The sequence below is a fragment of the Accipiter gentilis genome, chromosome 3 (assembly GCF_929443795.1).
Source record: "Accipiter gentilis chromosome 3, bAccGen1.1, whole genome shotgun sequence".
Classification (NCBI taxonomy): domain Eukaryota; kingdom Metazoa; phylum Chordata; class Aves; order Accipitriformes; family Accipitridae; genus Astur; species Astur gentilis.
Window position 1 is genome coordinate 31,939,325 of NC_064882.1, and position 15,357 is coordinate 31,954,681.

At 44.8% G+C, this 15,357-nt stretch overlaps 1 protein-coding gene across 14 annotated transcripts in view; it reads left to right on the forward strand.

Moving 5' to 3' along the window:
* Nucleotides 1-821: 821 nt before the first annotated feature.
* The window catches only part of PROM1 (prominin 1), a 71,694-nt gene continuing 57,158 nt past the window's right edge, over nucleotides 822-15,357 (forward strand). For 6 of the 14 annotated variants that reach the window (XM_049791756.1, XM_049791832.1, XM_049791822.1 and 3 more), the window contains exons 1-2: nucleotides 6,465-6,606; nucleotides 12,950-13,363. In XM_049791756.1, the coding sequence (XP_049647713.1) occupies nucleotides 13,144-13,363 (220 nt within the window). In that variant the 5' untranslated portion in view covers nucleotides 6,465-6,606; nucleotides 12,950-13,143. Of the gene's footprint in view, nucleotides 980-6,463; nucleotides 6,607-6,805; nucleotides 6,831-8,185; nucleotides 8,279-12,949; nucleotides 13,364-15,357 lie in introns of those variants that run through there. The other 8 variants (XM_049791857.1, XM_049791865.1, XM_049791871.1 and 5 more) reach the window with 6 other exon arrangements.

The following is a 15,357-nucleotide window of genomic DNA, read 5'->3' on the forward strand; positions in this document are numbered from 1 at the left end:
TGTCTTGCATGCTTCAAGAGCAGAAATACTTTTCCCTTTCTTGGTCTCTCATAGTTTAATCAGCAGGGAGGGAGAATACAGGAAATAATAAATTAATGGGAACATTAGGGAAAGAAAAAGTCAATCTCCTCCATCAAATTCTGAAAACAGCTTCCTTGACCAAAAAATCCAAAAAATCAATTACATTATAGAGGGGAAAATGGCATTTTGCTTGGAGCATGTTATTATCAGGGCTGCAGTCTTTTGCTCAGCCGTAATGAGCATTCTTGTACCAAACTTTAGAAAACAAAGGAGGGAGCTGGAGCTATGAGATGGCAAAGGGGAGAAGCTGCACTTTTGTTTTGCGTGATAACAGCTTGTGGATCGTAGGCTGCTGTCCCAACCATTCAGTGGAAAGTGGGAGCTTGGGATGGGGAGGGACAGAAATGGTATTTTTTTGGAAGTGTGCAGTTTAAAATGAGGAGAGGGAGGGAAAAAATAACCACCTAGACCAGAAGCGTGGACAAGGTAACAGTAAAAATTGTTCTCTACCCACACTGTAAGAAACTTAGGGATCATATGCTCAGCACGCCTCTGAGAAGGGCTTATAAAATGCAGGCCTCTTACTATCCTGGTAATAAATTTTCAGCTGAGGTACAGCCTGTGTAAGATAAATCATTATACCTCATATAGTTCATTTGAGGAGACTTGCACTAGGTGTAAAGTTAATAATAGAAACTAGAGCAAAGGGGCCCTGTCAGGTTAATCCTGCGATGTGTGTTGTTTATGCGCTTCCTGCAAGATGTTGTAGGTGGTGGTGTCATTCTCCCTGCAAACATAATGAACGGATGCCTTCCTTTCTTGTATTTTGTTGTGCTACAGATTATTTTATACTGATATTAAAAATAACCTTCTTCCAATCTTCTTTACTCACGTCAGACAGAATTTACTCCTGAGCAAGCAGACAAAAGAAGGTCACTGCAGCAGCTAAGCTCCTAAGGTAGGATTACATTTTGTGGGAAGCATGGGATAGTTATCCTGTGCTGAGGGGTCTTCTGCTTATCACAGGGTCACAAACAGAGACGAAAACTGATCTTCTTTTTTCCTGACAACTCACTATCGAGATCAATGACTTTGCTTCTGTGCTAGCTTTCATGAGTGTACTTGGTTTGGCTGATTAATTATTTCTGTAGAGTTTTGTTCTTTCTGACATACAGATACTCTTATTAGATGAATAGCTCGTTCAAACCATATATTACAGCCTCTCTTGCCTCTCTCCAAGCAGTCCAGTTCAGGTCCTAGCTTTCAGCAGAGATAAATAAATGCATTGATTAAACTGAAATCAGATCAAATAAGCCACAAGAGAGGGCAAAGAATCTATCAGTCCTAATCTCCGGGTGTCCATGACTGTAGCCGGAGGTGAGGCGGCAGGCTAGGCTGGGTGCTGTACCACGTACAGCTGCAGGCCACTTGCATCATGGGCACAGGTGACTTCCTTAGCCAGGACTTCAAATTTGTGACTGTGCCTGTGGGACCCAGCCTGGCTGAAGCCCGTATGTGCCTCCACAAGATACCAGCATACCACAAGAAACAGCCATAGTGGTAAGCAGCGATTAACTGGCCACAAGCAAGGAACTGCCAGGAGTTGACAACAGACATTCCCCATGGCCATACCCTCATTTCTGAGGGGAAAGGCAGCAAACTGTGTGTGCGAGTTTGGTAAACAGAAGCATCCTTATTTAAAATCTTTTTTTTCTATAAGGTGAAATTACACTTCTGCAGGAAGTTTTCAGGACTTCATTTGAAAGCATTTATTTAAGGCCATAAGCTGCTTTCTAACAAACTGCAATGCTCTTGCTGATGGGGCCACATCCTCTGTCGGGTGGCTCATTACGTACAGTTCCCACAGAGAGAACCTGGGAGCTGCTGTTCAGAACCTCTATTGTCACCAGAGAAGCATAAGGTGCTGGAGCTGGAACCACAATCTGGGGTGGTAGTCGGCCATTGTTATCAATTGTTATCCCCAATCTGTTATCAAATGGCATCAGAACCAAGTCATGCTCCTTTTGTTCCAGTGTCAAAAAGACATGTGCCTTTCCCATTTTAATTTCAAGCATGCCTGACATGGTAATTTATCATGATGTCAAGCGTCAAAGCTTGCGAGCAGAAGTAAAACACAGAGATGATGGAAAAACAGAGTAGGGGGGAGCTCATAAAAGAAGCTACAAGCTCCAAGTACATGCCTCGTAATCCCTGTCATTCTGTATCTTTGTTTAGCTGTGAAATCTGTTATAGCAGCTACTAGTGGTTTCCTCAGATGAAAAGCAATGAATATAATTTTTAAGTTCCTTGACGAGTTGTCATGCAGACCTATCACAGTCGCGAGAAGGGAGCACAGCAGAGTGTAATGGCAAGACATGTGTAGCTGACAAAACATCAACTCTCTGAAGGCATCCTAAAGTGATATACAGCAGGATAAATCTTCCGTTCAAATGAAGGCAACCCTCACTGAAATCATATCCTAAACTGGCATGACTCAAAGGTCTACAATGAAATGTCATGTTGTTTTCGAAGTTTGAGAATGAATGTGACTAAGATTGTCCCTTTCCTTTTTTTTATTTTCCCTCAGGAGTAAGAAATTAAGCAAATACATGGCAGGCTATAGCACACAGCAATTGTGCTGTTTCCCACCATTTTTATGGTTCATAATCATTCTTTCAAATTTTATGTGTATTCTGTCTAACACAGCAACACTTTCCTCCTGCCTGCTATAACCCCCGTTCCCTGCTCTCCCAGAGCCTGCAAAGCCTGGGCTAGCCTGGCTCTAGCCTGGAAGAGTTCACAGCTCAAGAGTTCAGGCTGTGAACTCACACAGACCATAATCCCTTAAGCCTCACATCCACGGGAGAATTAAGGATGAGGAGGGATGCAGCTGCGGGTGTCGGAGAGGGGAGAAACAGTGCCTATGGGGAGCCGAGCAGAAGGAGGGCATGGGGTGCGTGGGTAGCTGGTGGGTGCTGCTGGGCAGCATTAGCTAACTGGGAGGGCTGGCAGAATCCAAAGGGCTAAGCCAGACCCGAAGGTTAGGGTGGCACTGGGCAGCAGGAGGGAGGGCAGAGCTTGGCAGAGTGCACGGTGGCAGAGGGCAGGGAAGGACTCGGAGGTTATAACCCACAGAAAGCTGGGCAAAGTGGGCAGGCATCAGGCTAAAAGCAACAGCTGACAAGAGGGATAGGTAGACTGGCTGGATTTTGGGGTGTTGGCAGAATTCACTCTTCGGCGTGTTCTCGGCAAAGGGCGTAATCACTTTTCTCCATAGCCCTGGTGCAGGGAAAGCACGCTGCTCTTCTCCCCAACTTCCACCCACTCTTCTCTCCCTGAACACACGCTCAGGGAACAGCCAGAGGAAGACTAAACGCAATATAAGAGGTTTTCTACCTTGACCTTTTTCTTTTGGGGAGGTGAAAAGGTTGGAGTTATAATTTTAGATCTCTTCAGGCAATACTATGCTTAGCTTAACTCCAACTAATGAAAAAGGCTATTTATCTAATAGACCTTTAATCACAAGCTCTACTTAAAAATCAATTACATGATACAACCATTATAGTTAAGCTCTAAATCTCATGTATCTTCCTGTTATCTGAGGATTTTCCTCTGAGATAACAGAAATGATTGATACGCAGCCAGATTTTCAAATGCTTACCACAGAGTACAGGCCAGGTTTTTTCATCCAGCTGTTCCTGTTTTGGATGCTTATAAAGCAGGTTTTCAAAGGCCTTAGCACCTACTGTGCTGTGGTTTGAAAGACCGCTTCCTCATTATGTGAGCAATTAGGGGTTTAGCTGTCTCAGGAACCTGACCGCAGCTCTGAGTGCTGAGATCATTTAAAATTTTTGGCCACAAAGAATAAAGCTAGAAGGCATCTTGATTAATTTTAGCCCAATCGCCCTACAGCACAAAGGACCACAGATAAAAGATGGTGCAGTCCCTGGGGGACAAGTTTTCTGGATGCTCTCTGAGCCTGCTAAGACTCCACACCGCATTTACGCTTTCCACTTCTCTAACGTGACTGCATTACACCGTGCATGCAAACCACATACCAGCACATCGCTCGTGGTGCCCGCAGCCAAACGTCAGGCGGGTAAGTGTGCAGCTAAGCAAGCCCGGACACAGCTGTGATTTGGATGGCAGGGAGACAGGGAATGAAGGAAAGGGCTGCAAACTGGTGCACTATTTCCCACTTTACAGTTGTCCGCCTCTACCTGACATGCAGTTAGCGGAGAAGAAACATCAAGGAAAGGTCAATAGCTGCTTAGAGCACTTTCAGGTCAGGCATATACTTGGGGTTGCCAGCAGTGTAATGGGAGGCAGCTGAAGAGGTCATGCTTCCATTTACCATCTCACAGTGACAAGCTCTGACGTTTTAACTAGGTGCTACTCAGAGAACACATTTTCAGTACCTAATACAATATAAATTATCTTAACCCAGTCACTTCCAGACACCTTAGGCAAACTCTTTGTATCAGGCTAGATACCAACGGTACAAAGAATCTCAGATGTGACTGGAAAGCTTTCTTATATCGATGGCATCATCCATAAGAAAGCAGGAAATCTGTTATACATGGATAATGGTGATCAGAAAATTATCATGGATAATAGTGATCAGGTGTTGGCTTAGTCTGCTAAAGAAATGCCTCCATTAATAGTGTTGGTCTTGATTTATTTTCAGTTCTTCTCTGAAAGCTAATATCTTTTTCCCGTAACTCTAGTTGCATGTCCGTGTTTATGCAAACTACAGACATTTCTCACCTAGAAGTCCTGTCTGAGGTAGCCTACCATGAATGGTAGTAAATCTATAACTTTTATTAATTAGTAATTCAAAAGACAATCTTAGTGGCTCTGGCTCCTGCAAGGCAAGATTTCCTGAAACTTCATTCCATGCTGTTCTCTTCCACATGTTCACATTTTCTTCAAGTTCCTACAGACTATTCCACCCTTGCAGTTATTCATCGCTGTAGCCATATGCCTTCGCTCTGGAGTTTAAAATCAGTCAATGAGGCCAGTGAGACTTGGCCTTTCTGCTTTAACCCTGTACGGAAGCAAGGGAATCAAATCTCATTAAGTGTTGGGCGCTCACAGCCCATTATTTGGAAGGAATATTCTCTTGTACTTAGAACAATTTTCATCCAAAGCTTAAGACAGGAGCTGTACTTCTGGATGTGAGGGCTAGCTGGCTAATTTAACACGTCTTTCTTTTTGACAAGGTGTTCTGTGTTTTCCCCAAGACTACAGCGTTGTCCCTCTTTGACTTAGTGTGCATATGAGACCTATAACAAGAACCAGGTCAAGAGCCTCTCTTTGAGCGCTGTGCTAGTCCATTTTGGGTTGTACCCCTGCGTATCCTCCTGCTGAAGAAGTCTGGGATTAGCTGTGGTCAGAATAATTGTTCTTTCTACAGGCAGCCACTGTGGCAGCTTGTTCTTTGACATGCATTGCTGGCAAATGCGCTGAGCTGAAATACAGGTAGAGTTCAGCAACATCCACGTACCATTCGTGGGGAAACTGTTCAATGTTTGGCCAAACTCGCATTAGCATTTCAGTCTGCTGCCATAGCCATAGCCTTGATTTCTTTCTGCCTGCCAGAAAGGAGACTAACTGCCTTCTCCGTCAGCGTTTTAAGGACTTCCAAGGAACCGGCATGACCTTGGATCTCCAGCACAGGTTCTTGCTTTGCCTTGATCTGTGCTCCTAAGTAATGGACGGTCTAGTAAGAGAGGTAAGAATCATGTTTATGTTTTAATATTGCAATGGGGGACCTGTATTAAAATATCAAAGCTGCAAATAAAAATCACAAAGGGCAGGAGGCGGCAAGTGCAGGAGCCTTTGAAAGCGTGTGTTACTGTATTGCAATCAGTAAGAAAAGTACTTCTTGTCTTAACCAATAAATCACCGGCCCTCAGAAACAAAAACCACTCAGGATACCAACCCTAAAAGAAAAAAAAAGACAGGCTCATCAGGAAATAAGGACACCCCTCGGGAAGGGTGAAAGAAGACGTCTTTCCAAAAGCTAACGGGGTAAGTCACCTCGACAGGACAAAGCAAACCCGCCTGAACTCAAGCCAAGCCCTGGGCGGAATCCCCGGAGAGGGCTGCTGGCACGGCCACACCGGGGGGCGAAAGGAAGACGTGCCTCGGCGGAGCCCGGCCGTCGGTCCCGGGGCACCTTCCCGGCCGGGAGGAGGGCGGGGGACGCTCCCGCCTCGCAGCCTGCCCGGCCTGGGGAGCAACAGGTCGCTGCCTGCTCCCTCCCGTACGAGTGCGGGGCCAGCCGGACCCGCTCGGCCGCGCTTAAATAGCCGCGGCACGAAGCCCTTCCCGCCGCCCCAGCTCCCGCTCTCCCGGCGGGCCGCTCCGGGATTCAAACCCTCACGCTCCTCCTCTTCCTCCCCCCCTCCAGCCCCAGCTCTGCCGGGGTGGTCCCGCAGCCCCGGCCCGGGGCAGAGCCCGCCCTCCATAATCCATGCGCGGGCGGCACCGCCACCACCACCGCCGCCGCGGCGCTCTGAGGCGGCAGGCGGAGCGGGCCGTGCCGTGCCCCGCCGCCTCCGTGCTTTCGCCGCTTGGCCGGTGAGTGCCGCCGGTACGTGAGGAGGGGTCCCGGGGCAGCGTTCCCCCGCCGCCGGTGCCGCTCTGCCCCGCGGCGGGGCCGGGGGAGGCAGCAGGTGGGGGCGGGGCTCCGCCGCCTTCCCCGGCTGCTCCCGCTGCGGGCGGTAGAAGGTCCTGGCCGGGAGAGTGCGGCCGAGGGGGAGAGGAGAGGTGTCGGCGGGCGGGGGGCCGCTGCGGGAAGCCGGGTGAGGGGAGGTGGGGGGCCGTCGAGGGAGGCTGGCGCTCGAGGGAGCGGGGCTGCCTGCCGGGGGTCAGTCGGGCTGGGAGAGCGACCTGTGGGAGCGGGGAGTGGCGGGATGGAGGCACTGAGGGAGGGAGCGCCGGCCCTGAAAGCGCGGGGTGAGGCGGGGGGCAGAGGGGCAGGTCTGCGCTGAGGGGAGCCGGGGCAGCGTGCTTGCGGGCAGGGGCCCCGCGGGAGGGACGGGTTTGGCCGGGGGGAAGGGGCTGCGGCACGGCGGGGCGGCGTGTGTGCCGGTCCGCGGGGAGCGAGGGCGGATCCGCCCGCTGAGGAGGAGAGCGGGGCGGCGGGCGCGGCCGCTGCGAGTGAAGCGGCTTTCCTCCCCGGAGGGCCGTATGTGGCGGGGTCGGCTGAGGAGGGGTCGGGGGCCGGCGGCCGGCTGTGAGTCTCCGGCCACTGAAGAGAGAGGAGCGGCGGGAGCGGGGCGGGGGGAGAGCCCCGGAGGTCTCCGGGGAGAGGGGGAGCCGCTCCGCGGGGAGCAGAGGGCACCTGCCCGGGGCCGAGGAGGGGGGGAAGCGGGCGGTGGGGCCTGAGCGGCGCCGGGGAGGGGGAGGGGGACACCGCGGTGGCCTCGAAATCGGCGACGCAGGGGAGGCAAACCGCTGCCGTGGCTCTGCGGTGAAACCGTGGATGTGAGCGGGGAGAAGGGCCCGTCCGCTCCCGCCGGGGGCTCCCGCCGGGGGTCCCCGCTCGGTACGGCAGCGCGCTGCGGCGAATGCCGCCTCGGAGGAGTTACTTGAGGCGGTGCTGCTGGGAGCTTGCCGCTCGGCGTGTACCTGGGCAGATCGCGCCAGCCCACCCCGGGTGGTCAGACGTTTTTCTCGGCAGGGCTGAGCTCTGCTGTGAGCCGGGGACCTCACCCGAGAGCGGGGGGAAAGGGGCAGCTGCGGTAGTAAACATGGGCTGTGTCTTCCTCTGCACACAGACACGCAGGGGAGCGACTGAAGAAACTACCGAATCGGTCGGTATTCCAGCAGAGGCAGAGCTGCGGTACCCGCAGCGTGGTAGAGGAAGAGGTCTCTACAGTTTTAGTAATATGGACAGAAGGCGAAGGAAAGACTTGGTCTCAGCTGGCAGAGGGAGTACGTGGGGTCTGTCGTCCCAGCCCCTTGGTGTTGGGACACGCATTCAGCCCTCATCAGGCCACGTTTGCCAAAACCCGCTCTGTTTACGGGCCGGCTTTACGGCGTTTTAAAATTTTCTACGTGATGCTGAAAAGTGCTCTCACAAGGAATGCTCTGTGAATACTTCAGTAAATTCAGCACTTAAAATCAAGTTGGGTTTTTTGTTTTTGTTGTTCAGTTAGTGAAAATATACTTGAAACATTTAGGCGGTCAGCTGAAAATCAGACCTGCTGGTGTCCTGGGGAAGATACCTCATTTGGAATTTTTACAGGTCTGTTTCTGTTGTTTGCAAATGGATGTGACTTGTAAAACAGCAGGATTTTTTGGTGTTACTTTTTAAAAATTTATTTGTTTTAAAATTATTAAGTAGCTGGTCAAAGTGGACTGGGTTCTGAATATCCAGCTTTTCCTGACTTGAGCACTTACTCATTTTCAGCATGTAGGAAGCATGTCAGACGCATACTGAGGCTGCCTTGTGTGGAAGATTCTATTTGTTTGGTTTTTGTCAGTGCTGCCAGACTCAGTCCTGCAGTCTCTAGTACTTGCTAGGCTTATTTGCTTCCTACTCTCCCTATGGCAACAGGTTGTAATTGTTGGTAGGCTTAGGACGGATTCTGTAACAGAAAACTGTACCTTCTTAACTCGCCAGCATCTAACTTGGCTTGCTGTATTACGTCTCTTGGATGGGAAGGTGGTGGTGTGGGTTTTTTTAATGCATGCTTAGGAGTTTTAGTTGTCTACCTGTAACACTGTGGTTTTGTGGCTGTTTTAATTCATTTTCCTCTTCTGGTGGTTGCTCTGACTGGAGCAACCTCATGCAAGGGATTATGGACTTGAATTTTCAAATTACTAGTTAAAAAATGCAACAAACATAGGCAGATCTCTTGTGTGGGCTTCCTGTGAACAACTGCATCTTCCACCATCCCATTGTGGTTCACTGCCAGCAGGCTCCCACATTGAGCTTTATCAGTCTGGCCTTTGGTTGATTGAATTTCAGTTGACAGGGTTAATCATCGTTGCATTGCTGCACTGCAGTGTTGTATTTGCATGGATTGCAGCGTTAAACAGAAGGAGGCCAGTCTTGTTGAAACAAAGAGCTGGACATCATGCTGTTTCTGAGGTCTGTTATTTAGAGTTGATGTACCATTGAAGCAGTTGCTGAACTAATGCAGCTCTTGCTCTGTCTCCTTCCCTCCTCTTAAACCTACAGCGGAGTTGCTGCGGCTTTATTGGTTTGGGAAAATATTACAATATTTTTAATAACAGGTAGGATATATCAGAGATATGATAATACTGCAGCATACTTGGTAAAAAGGTGATTGTGTTCTCCACAGATAGCGTTTAAAACCCCAGGAATTATGTTTAGTGACTTGTACATGTAGAATGTTCGTGACAACCACAGAATAAAAAGCAAAAGCTCTAGTCTTTTAAAGATGGACACTTGCAAACCACACAGAAAACTAGTTAAATGCTTTCATTGTTATGTATCTTATTAAGTACTTAACAGGGTTTGTGGTTGTTGTTGGTTTTTTTTTTTTAACTGAAACATAGTAATGAAATTGGTATCTTATTTGATAATTAATGTAAGCACTTCAAAGGTTCACACAGCTTCTTTTCATTCACTGTACTTGAACTTGGGGAGAGTTGTACTGGCAATTACTGTAGCTCATGGACTGCAGTGATGCCACGCTGTTTCTGAGGAAATGAGATGGCCACATGCTGCAATGAAGAGTACCATAAACTGCTATGCAATTCTCTTTATATGTGTCACTCGTATATGTCATTCTTGCAGTTCTCAATATTACAAATTTAATGGATATATTTTTCTTCTTCAATGCTGTTAGTCTAGCATATTTAACTAAGATGCTCCCAGCTAAGTTTCTTTTAGATATCAAGATAAGGATAACTGCTGGCAGCTTTTTACATCTGAGTTATTTTTAGGTAGGTTGAATACATATTGAATGCTCAGAGGTATCCCAAGTTACAGGTTTAATAATGTTTCTGCGAGTTCCTGATCATTATTAATGTAACCTTGAAAATATATTAGTGTTTTATGTAGTATAGAGAGGATGTGGTGTCAGCCTGGAGGAATTGCCCAGTAAGATTATATATACCATGTTTATCGTCATTTATTTTCCAACAAAGGGAGGGGGAGAGAATATGGTCAGAATTCTGCAGATTCTTTGATTTGCAAATAACTCATCTGCTTTGCTGAAAAATTCTGAACTTTATAAAAGTTTAACTGAAAATTATGTAGAGTTGGAGATTTCAGTAGTGTCTTTGGAATGGAAAGCTGGTTATGTGTCTCCACTTAGTAGAATGTTGTTTGTATCTGCAGTACAGGTAGTGTCCTTGCAATTGCAGTAGTGTCCTTGTCTTAAAACTGCCAACTTTCTGTCTTGGTTAATACATGACTTCGCATTTCTAGCAGGCATAGTGATTATTTTCCTATATTGGGAGGACATTTTGACAGTGCTTTGTTTGCCTGTTTGTACAGTTAGATGCACATTAAATTGTCCTTAACCTAAAATCTAACAACAACAACAACAAGTTGTACGTACTTTCTCCTCTTCTGCGCTCTCCCTAGTATAACAGAATGCACTACAGAGGACATGCCCTGTCTTTTAGCTTTGCCTTAAGACACCAGTTACAGAGGCCATCTTCCTCTCAATTTAATCTTTCACAAACATACCTAACATTTCCCTGTATTGTATACTTTTGTATGGCTTGGAATCAAGGCTCAGTCACTATGTGTGAGCTTTTTCTCCTGCCTTATTGAAGTGTTGCAGCTATACTTGAGAAATCTCCAGAAAACTAAGCATTACTTAGAAAGAGTGCTCAAATTTTTTTTTTAAGAAAACCAAGTAGAACTGTACTGTATCAAACTTGCACATCTTCACTGTTCTGTCATTAAGGCAATTTTTTTTCCCCCCACTTAGTTCTGGTCTTGTGGTATTTTGTCCTGTAGCGTTTTTGTAAATTTGATTATAAACTGCAGCCTAAGGAATTTTTGGTTTCTGACCATTTCTATGTTCAGCCCTAGAGTAACAGGTGCATAAAAGAAAATTCCACTGAAAACTACCTTTTAGACTGAAGAAAATTAGTCTCAAGAAAAAATTAAAGGAGGAAAAATAGTATTTTGGAGCTGGACTCTTTTTTTTATTTTTTATTTCTCTTTGATTATTCTTTAACAAATGAGTCTTTTCCAGGTAGGAAAATACTCATGGTGTGATGTGTTGTTCCTGTGTTGAGCATCATATTTCAGAGTGGTTGCTAACACAGCCTTTTTGGAGAAGGCTTAGATAATTCTGCTATTCATAGCAGTATTACTGTTCATTCTTCTTGGTTTTTACTAGCCATGAGGGGGAAAGATAGATTTGAGTTTTTCTTCTTAACTTGATTGGACTACAGGGAAACAAATCTGTCTCTAGTTCTTTGCTCTGGTCTTGTATTCCTTTGTTCCAAATTTTTCTTGATCTCAGTCTATCCTTTGAATGCAGCATGGACTACTAAACAAGCCTGCAACATGTTTTTTTGAAAGTCAGTACTGGTTTGTTTTACCAGAGACTGTAAAGTATGGGAGAGACTTAAGTCTCTCCTTACTGCCAATTTTCAAGTCTTTTGGCTACAGCATCTCTTTGACCTGGAAGTACCTTAGAAGTCAAGGTATTGGTATAGGATTGGTCTGACTGAGGCTGTGAGGTGTTTTGCTGTCATTCTTGCAAGTGAATCATCTGAACAGCAATGTGGAGATTAGAAATATTTCTATTGGGTAGTGCTGCTGTAAAAGGCAACAGAGGCACAACTGCGCTAAGAAAAGGCAGTTTGTGCGGGGTGCTTGCCAGTTTGAAGTGGCCAGCTTGTCATGAGCAGTGTGTTCTCGGACATCCCCACCAGTGGCACTCTGGTAGATCACCAAAGATACTTCAAAGATAAGTCAGTCTGATGGGTGGGAAAGTCAGTGCAGTGATTGCTGGTACACTTGTCACGTACGTGCGGCTTCCAAAGTCAGAAAGGGGCAGAAGTTTTTCTGTTGCCTTTTGTTTGGTTTTTTTTTTTGGTCTGTTTCCTTGGAGGCCACCATGGCCCATGTTGAAGTGAAGGAGTCTTACACCTAGCCCCCAATAGACAAAGATATGGTCAGTTGTTTTGTTGGAAGCCTGGGGGCCTGCTTCTGTTTACATTTCTTAAGTGGTGGTTGATTAAACTGCTGTGATTTTTGTAGATTCAGAACATTCTTAAACATGTGTAAGCATCCAAAGTCATCTTGATGACACACAGCTTTAGCAAGCTATGAATAAAAATTATTGAGGTGACTTCTCCAGTTCCTAAGATGAGCCTTGAGATAGTTTGAGTTAATAGAAAGTAATTATTGACACCCATTGTCACCTGTCAGGAGGGTGAAGTTGTGTTTTGTTGGGGTTTAGGGTTTTTTTTGTTAGCTTTTCACTGATGAATAATTTAATTCCTCAGTCTTGGAGGACGATTAGGAGTAGCTGGTATCTGGAAGGTTTTACTGAAAGGTTGAGATTATAGAAGGTACAGGATATGACTTGTAATGATTGCCATCAACTACAGTAACATCAGGTGGCTGATGAATGTGTTGTGTAACAGTTGTAACATGACATATTGTACTTAGAAGCGCAATTCATACGTTGTTCCTTTAGTTTTGTCTCCCTTGGAGCTGTCCCAATGCTCTGCTTTGTTTTTGAAAACTCACTGACCTGGAACTATGCATAATTGTTTTTTTTCCCCCTCTTTCAAGTACAGTGTATGTAGTTGGCTATATTATTCACAAACCTCAATCTTTTTCTTTTCTATCCTATCTAGCTTGCCTTTCACCACTACTGAGATGTTCAATTTCCACAGAAGAATGCAGGCTATCTTGCACTTTCGTATGTGCTTGCACACACCTTAACGAGCTCTTTCTTGTTTTTGCCAGAGATGGTGCGCTGAGTCATTTCCACGAAAGGCTTCTGTACCACTCCGAAGCAAGAGTACATTAAAGAATAAAAGGCCTGAGGGTGCACCAGCATTTTCCTGGCTAGAAAGCTAACCCCCAAGTGAATGTATTGAAGATATCTAGACTTGGTGGGACAAATATCTCTACCTCCAATTTTATGAATACTGCTAGCTATGGCTGTGGAACTCTGTTTGCTGCTGCTGCTGTTTTGTGGAAGTACTATTTCAGAGGTACAGCCTATATACAAACCGCCTCCTGGGACTTTGGATTTTGGATTTGTACCAGCCAAGACGTATGATACAGGTGCATACCATGAACCTGGGCCAATAGGAATTTTGTTTAAAATAGTACATGCATTCCTGTACTTAGTGCAGCCAAATTCTTTTCCTCAAGGTAAGCAGATAAACTACTTTTTTTTTAATAAAGATGTGTTATTGATATGTTCATCCTATTGCAGCTATTAAGACCATAATCTGGAAGTAGTTGATATGAAGGGCTTTGTTAGTAGCACATGTTATGGCCTGGAAATGTGTACAGTTCCACATAAAGTAATGTTTTTCTGCTAAGCATAGTGGGCGGGAGATTGTTCATGAAAATGAAATGTTGATGAAATCTCACAAGCCTTTGCTTATGTATGTCAAAGCTGTCACTGATGCATTTGAGGCTTTTTTTTTCTTAACTGAAACTTTTTCCTATGTATGCTCAGAAGCATGAGATAGGAGTAAAGCATAAACTGCTTTGTATTTATTTATTTGTATTTATTAAATCTATAAGAGACAGCTCTCTGAGATTTGCATAGTATGATAAACAGTCAAGTGGTTATAATATTATGAGATTTAGCCTAGGAAATGGAAACTTAGCAACTTGAAATAAATTTCATTTGTTTCTGTATCTGTGCATCCACAGTCAAGTTTTATATAAGGTCAGTTCCATTACACAGCCACGTGTAACTTGTTCCTTTGTGAGCTGTCAAGTTAAGACTTGGAACTGCATTTGTTTTATTTGTTTTATTGAGATTTTTTTTTTCCCATTCCTTTCCTACTAAGTTGTCCCTTCTTCTAAAGGAAAAGTTAAGGTATCAGAGAAGTGTGTGCTTATTGAGGTTGCATTGATTAAAAGGTGCTTTTGGGAATGCTGTGTGTTTGTGGATGTGCTAGTTGTATCAACTTTCCAATGTGTTTTTTGTTTCATTTAGCTCTTAAAACAAAATGCTAATGTGTCTGTGTAATATTGGCATTTAAAGTTACATTGAGGTGAAGCTTTAATAAAGTCTAAGAATGGCTTTGGTTTGTTATTGATTTCTTTTGGTGGTTTAGCTGTAGCTGTATAAAAGGCGTTTGTGTTATTTTGTAGTACATCTTTCAATTTATATATTAAAACCCTTAGTAATTTAAAGTCTTAAATAAATTCTTTGGTCATGTACCTGTATGATACCTGTGAACTATTATTTAATTGTATTTTTGACATTTCTTCAATAGCTGTAGATGAATGAGCTCAAATGAACTTGAATGAATGAATTCTGTTTAGACAAGTGCCCAGAGTCCCAGTTGTTAACCAGGAGAGCAAAATCCTGGCCTATTACCTGCAGGATCTGTCTTCTGAGCAGGTTTTACACAAGGTGTAATGAGGGCAATTGCATGAAGCTGACAGTAATGTTACCTTTTGGAGGAATTGTTTCCAGATTATCTCTGCTTTTCTATCCTCTTTGCTTCCATTAAATATGCAGATGAACTATTTGCCTCTCTGTGAGACCTGATATGTTAGATTATCATCTGCATTCAACTCTTAACAGGCCTTTGTTCTGCCTAAAGCCCTACTTGAATATTTTATTCTCATACTGTTGTGGACACTTGATTTCAGCGAGATGTTTACTGTGTCTTTATACTAACAGGAATTTGTTCTGTAACGTTCTATGTCAAATTGAATATTATGTGTCCTAAGCATGTAAATAATTATGGAGTATAAAATTTATGATCAATATTATAGTCCTGTGGGACTGCTTGTACTAAGTTCTGCATCAAGTAGGTGTTGTGAAATCCAGCATTAAAGAGAAAGGAGACATCCAGAAGCAAATCACTTGTTCTTAGCTTGTAAGCTTCGAGCATCTCGTACCTCTTCCTTTCTTGCAGATACTTTTTGCCAAATCAGTTATTTTTAGAAGTTTGGCTTTCATTATTTGCATTAGGTGAAGTCCTTTTCCCGTGCCCCCACAGACCTCACTGCAAAATACAGATTTGACGGATCATGTCAGTTTGAGTCATACCATTTAATTGGTTAATCCCCATAATCTCTTTTGCCATATGCTGTTCTATTTTCACATTCGGTGTATTAATGGTGTAGTTACATATTTGAAATGCCTTTTTTTTTTTTAAACTGCCAGCTTGAAA